General features: G+C 38.4%; 1 protein-coding gene across 1 annotated transcript; it reads right to left on the bottom strand.

Annotated features, from left to right (window-relative positions):
- Window positions 1-644: 644 nt before the first annotated feature.
- LOC133678910 (ABC transporter A family member 2-like) lies at window positions 645-5944 on the bottom strand. The gene is made up of 16 exons (XM_062101425.1): window positions 5504-5944; window positions 4884-5115; window positions 4589-4758; window positions 4291-4476; window positions 4094-4189; window positions 3737-3937; window positions 3375-3534; window positions 2998-3224; window positions 2786-2903; window positions 2620-2696; window positions 2409-2498; window positions 2100-2243; window positions 1705-2010; window positions 1538-1618; window positions 1171-1347; window positions 645-1080 (listed from the first exon to the last, which is right to left on the bottom strand). The coding sequence occupies exons 1-16, from the start codon at window positions 5870-5872 to the stop codon at window positions 808-810; spliced, it is 2907 nt and encodes a 968-aa protein (XP_061957409.1). The 5' UTR covers window positions 5873-5944; the 3' UTR covers window positions 645-807.
- Between the last annotated feature and the right edge of the window lie 303 nt (window positions 5945-6247).

The following is a 6247-nucleotide window of genomic DNA, read 5'->3' as shown; positions in this document are numbered from 1 at the left end:
TTATATTTGAACTTGTGAAGTTGACTGAATCACGTCGTATCAATCTCTACACAATTTAATTTTTTTATTCTTTCTTGAAAATACGCTACCAATTCTTAAATATTTTTTTATTTTTTATTTTTTTAAAAAATTGATGCAACCTACAGCTTAGTGCAAATAAATAATCTGATACGTAATTATTATGATAAATACCCATGAAGAATCTCGATTTCTTAGCATAAGAAATGTATTTATCGGAACTAAACACATACATTTAATGTCATCTTGGAAGACCAAATCACTTAAAATTAAAATAAAAAAGGTTTATAAAATGTTTTTAGTGCTAATTACAAACACAATAAAAATAGAAGATATTTCACACCAACCACGATTAATGATCAATGCTCTCTATTCATCCAATGCATGAACATGATACAGGCTGTCCTCCATTTTTCATTACATGTATAGATTTGTATGATTGTTCTTGTTATTTCTGATTCCCACAAAATTCAACAGCAATTTCGCAAGAGTTTCCAAACTATTATAGATGTTGCCTTCCGACATGGAATGCCAACCTTTTCGTTCTTGTGCTTGATAAAAAAAAAAAGAATCTATAATTCATTCATGTGAAGATAAGAACAGCCTCGTGTTCTTCGAAGCAGGAAGAAAAAATCAATACCTGTGATATTATTTCAAAATATTCACACATAAGATTACATACAAAAAATACTCATAAAGAAAAAAAATCAAAATGAATATGCCTACCACCTACGTTACTAATCAAACACGCAGGATTCAAAAATATATGGGAGTTCACAAAGGAGTGTACTAGTAAGATTGAGCAGCAATAATCTGATTGGGATCATAGACAATTCCATAAACTTGCCCTCCCCTCGGGCCTAACACATTGCTTCTGTCCGACGGTTGTGGTGCAGAAGCCAATGGCTGAGCATTATAAGGTACAGGCATTTCATCAGAGTGGCTAGAAATGCAGAGTGAACCTGAATCATCTTGCTCCCAGTATACTTCAACCATAATGCCACTAGGATTCTCTGGAGATTCTGTTTCTGGGATCCCCACAAATCTAGCTCCCACAGGTATCTGCATTTTCATTTAAGCAGAAAGATTAGGCTTCATTTTTTTTGTGCCTGTTACACAAATGAAAAAAAAAATGAGATAAATTGTTCCTACCTGAACTGATTTTCCAGAAGTTAAGGCCAGAGTAACCATCTTCCCCTCGGCTGCAGCACTTTCTAATTCTGCTTGTTTGGCAATGTTTAGGAAAACTTCTTCAAGAGTTGCAAGGCCAAGCTGAATGTCTGATACACGGAATTCTCTCTGTCTCTCTTGAAGCTCCGCAAAAAATTTCTGTTGAAGATTTAAAATGCCAGATGAAATGGAAGGTCAAACTAGTGCGCACTTAAGTAAAATAGAGAAACGTATGATCCCCCACCAGTCTATTATTATGTTCACGTAAATATCTAAATAGAAATCTGAAATTCTGAAGGAAGAAATTTGGAGAATAAAGAAACAAAATATGATTTTCAAAATTGCTTACCGTTAAAACCCTCTCTTTATCATGAGGAATGACAAAAGTCAAGAAGGATCTGGTCTCCTCTGTTGGCGTTACATCCAAATGCTGTAAAACAATTTCCAAAATCAGAAAAAAAAAAGGTTTCTGAAAATTAAACGAATTTGTTGAATTTGGCCATGCATTCGACATACGTATTTAAAGAACTTCTTCACAGCCTCATGATGAACCGAAGTATCTGATGGCATGCGTGCAGGAGTTTGTCCACCATTGTTATCACTAAAGCTCACATTAGCAATAAAGCCAGTGCCAAACTTTGACTTCAACCTGATCGAGTTTCCAATGCATCGGAGCCTGCCCTTGGCCATAATTCCTATACGGTCACTTAGAATGTCGGCTTCTTCCATTGAATGAGTTGTTAGAACAATTGCACGACCTTTCTTTGCGTTCTGTATAATATCCCACACATGCCTTCTTGATATTGGATCCATACCAGTAGTCTGCAGATCAACAGAAGTCAAACAAAATGAATTTTAACAAATACATCAAATAAATGTATCAATGATTCGAAGTATTTGAATCTCCATACCGGTTCATCCAAAATGACTAACTTAGGGTCACCGAGAAGGGCTATTGCAACACTCAAACGACGCCTCATTCCTCCACTGTAGCTCCTGGATCTTACTTTCGCTGATTCAGTTAGTTTCACCTTTGCCAATGATTCCTGGGCAACCTGCAGTCCATATAGACCAAAGAATTATTTAGAATATTTGAGTGAGAACAAGAAGCATGGAAATACAAAATTCTGTCGTACTTTTTGGTCGGAATGTCCAATCAACAAATTATGGCTACGAAATTAGGATGGGTGATTAAGACTACAAGGTCATATATCACATACCGATTTGATTGAAGCTGGGGGTAGACCTTTGATACTTGCAAAGAGGTGGAGGTGTTCTTCACCGGACAATGCATCCCAGAGAATATCAAACTACACAAGGATGTGGAAATGTTAGTCTCTATAGACTAATTAGCAATAGCACATGGGGCATGCTTGCATACTGGTGAAAATATGCAGACAAGCGAAAACAAACACTCGAGAGAGAATTCACCTGTGGACAAACTCCTATAATTTTCCGAATGCCTGACATGCCAACCGTGCTTCGAACAGAATGTCCATAAACCAGGGCTGTTTATACAAAATAGATGGGAAGTCATTATTCTGATGCTTCTAAACCAATTCCAAAGTATAGGAACCGTGAAATAAGAGTATATTACCATCTCCACCGGTCACAGGTGTTATGCCAGTTAAACAATTCATTGTTGTAGTTTTTCCGGCACCATTGGGTCCAAGCAGACAAAATAACTGATCCTTGGTGAAGTTGACCCATAAGCCCTGCATATAACAAATATAAAATGGATATTCTACAACAACTAGACTGCAATCCAAAACCAGCATGGTACTCAAGAGTTGGATAGGAATTGCTTACCCTAACAGCATGGTAAGATGAAGTCTTCTTGCATTTACAGCAACTAATCTGTGTGGCCCCAGGATATGTCTTTGCAAGTCCTCGTACCTGAACTGCAACATCTGGGTTGACTGTGCCTTCTTTTGCATCATTTTTTACGACATTCTCCTCTTCAAGCACATCTTCATCATCTGGCGTAATATGCTCTTGTTGTGGGATTTCACCCGTGCAACTACAAATGCCACCCTCTGCGACAATAGAGGAAGAATATAGTTAGAACACTAATTAGACAACAATAAGACCTAGCTATGAGACATGAACTGAAGTAGAGTGCAGCAAGATCATGTCCTTAATTAAACGTTCTTGCAACCAATAAATGAAAAAAAAATGACCATTACCTTCGACCTTGTCTCCACCTTTCCCTGTCCAATACCCACGGTTTAAGAAGTAAAAAGGAGATTTTCTCACACCGGATGCATTTGGGAATATATTATCAAAGTAGATTGCCAAAACAAACCAGAGAAAGAACAGACATATGAGCCATGTGTAAACATCATTCTGCGAAGAAAAATGAGAGTTATAAACAGCTCAAACGAAGATCGAAAACAGAGGAAATTAGAAATAAGAATAGAAAGGCAAAACGAGATGAAATTAACTAAGAAAAAACTAACGCGAAGGCAGAAGGGAGTTCTCAGTAGAATGTATAATATTGTGTGCATTTATGTGTGTTCTATTCTCGGTGAGCATAGTGATTACGTACAATTGTGATAGCACAGTCATCAGCGTCAGGTGGACACTTTGATCGTCCTTTCCAGCTGATTCCAAGATCTTCAGGAGTGTTACTTGCATCGGAGAGCAGCTTTACTGCTATTGCGAGAAGATTTGGTGGGAAGAATGACCAGATGAACTGTAAGAAACCACTAATGCTTTCCTTGTATGGAAATCCAGCAATTGTAATAATCTGCAATGACAAATGAGATCAATTACCACAACGGAATCAACCATATCCTCACATCAAGATTTCGGAGGGTTTTTTTCTAAGAGACGATCTTAGATTAGGGGTAAATTTCATTTATAGAACATTTCATGTTCCTTGATGTTTAGCTGGGAATCTTGCCTGAGTCATAAATCCGATTATAAATATGGAGAAACCCATTGTTGTGCCTGATGATGCCTTGCTGATGAAGGTCGACAGCATGAAGGCAAAACCCATCTAGCATCACAAGTGAGGAAAGGTAGTAAAGGGTTAATATGAATAAGATTATATATAAAAAAACATGACACCGGGCATTGATGAAGTAGAAGCGATCTTACCATGTTGATCTGGAAGAGGAAGAAGACAAAGAACAGAACTCCGAAATTGTTTTTCTTGAAAAAATCGAACTGGAACATCAATCCGAAGAGAACCAGGAAAAGTGAGGAAATGAACGTAATGATTCCCTCCCATGAGATCCATGAGGCCCAGTATGCAGATTCGTAAAGACCAGTCATATTCATTGCCTGCGAAGAAGATATAAATGAGCAAATACATGATCTATAATAATAATTATATAAAGAATTCATCAACAATTATAATCTTGTTTAACTCTAGACAGCAGATTTGCGCACATACCTGGCGAAGTTTGAGCTCTTTCTCAGCAACCAAATTACTAATTTGTAACACAAATCCAAACATGGTAAATGCCAGGAAAAAAGCCGGTCCCACTGTAGCCAATGCAGAGAAAGCAGGCCTTGCGGGATGCGCAAATTCCGTAAGTCCAACCTTCCAGTTAAAGGTTGGAGCTGAACATCCAGGGTTTCAAAACAAGCGATACGTTAATTTTACATGAACTAAAAAGAAAAGGGAGGCACTCATATGTATCCAAAACAATTTCTACAGAAAAAAACGAGAAATTAAGATTTCAGACCTCTCAAAATAGACCGAGCAATCTCACGCTCTGCCGCAATTTGAAGTGGAATTTGAAATTTGAAGGTTGGATCTTCATAATGGCCTCGCCGAGCAATTGGAGTAGAGTTAGACTGTAGACCATAGGTGATCACAGTGGCGTTCACTTGCACAAAATGCAGTGCTGCTGGTGCTTGCATAGGTTCGCTAAGAAGCCAAGCATCGACTTCTGCTTCTGTTCTGAATGATCTCACCTGCATAAGCAAAAGGCACAAACAGATTGGTTTTTTTTTTTAATGATCTATCCACTTTCGAGTTTTTCTGCTGCAGTATTAAGAGCCTAATCCATTCTTAACAATCAAATAGTTCAGAATAGAAAAACACAAAAGATAGGAGGACTCCACCCATTGGATTGCTTCCTTTCTTTTCTCAAAAGGATTTCCATTCATTCAAATAAACATCATACGTCTAAATAATAATAAACAACCCAGGAACTTTAGATTTGTTTCTTTTTTGTTCTCTTCACTTCCTGAATGAGAAAATCCAAACTTTCCATGAATAACGTCCTTCTCTTTCAGTTTTCCAAGAGCCTACTTGGGTCTAGCATCACATGACGTTGGAATCAGAATAAGAATTAAATACCTTGTCAGAGGGAATTGGCCTGTTGGGATTATTCTGCATGATGGCTGTAACAATACTGGTAATTGTAACGCTGTCATTTCCACTCCAAACGAAGTCATAACAAGGCTTTTTAACGTAGAACTTTTCCTCGCAAGGAGTGATCGGAGGCTCCCACATAGGCTGTGGATTCCTCACCGTGTCGAACCCTGTCGTTGTGTTCGTGCGAGACTCTGTTGCCTTTTCGATGCAGAACAACAAGAACATGAAAAAGAAAGAAGCAAAGAGCTGCAAGAATGTTGCGCTCTTGTTTCTTGATGACAACAAGATGTTTTTCTTGAACAACGAAGTGAACTGTTGGTACAGTAACGGGAATCCTTGTACCAGCTCCATGTTTTTCCCTCTTTTATTTCTCCTCCTGTTTTTTTTCCTTGTTTCTCCGTTCCTAAATTCTGAAGTGAGAGAGAGAGACAGCCTGCGCTTAAAAAAGCGCGGTCTGGAGGTGGAGTGCAGGGGTAATCCGGTCACGCGAAGGATAACAATTGGGCTTGCGTGTCTCATGAATTACAGGGTCTGCCACTCTGACCGGACTTTTCAAACGGGGACTGAGGGTAGGGTGGGAAGACGAAAAGGGGAGTGAATTTGGGCTTGATAGGCTGCTTTAATTACCAGACGTGCCCCACATCTCCTTGGGGAAAAGTCCACCGTATCTAGAAGCTAGATAATCCAATCTTTTGATTTTGATTTTAAATCTCACAGACAAATTAT

Source organism: Populus nigra, chromosome 18 (genome assembly GCF_951802175.1).
Source record: "Populus nigra chromosome 18, ddPopNigr1.1, whole genome shotgun sequence".
Lineage (NCBI taxonomy): Eukaryota > Viridiplantae > Streptophyta > Magnoliopsida > Malpighiales > Salicaceae > Populus > Populus nigra.
The sequence above is the reverse complement of the archived record's forward strand: the minus strand, read 5'-3'. Positions and strand labels throughout refer to the sequence as shown.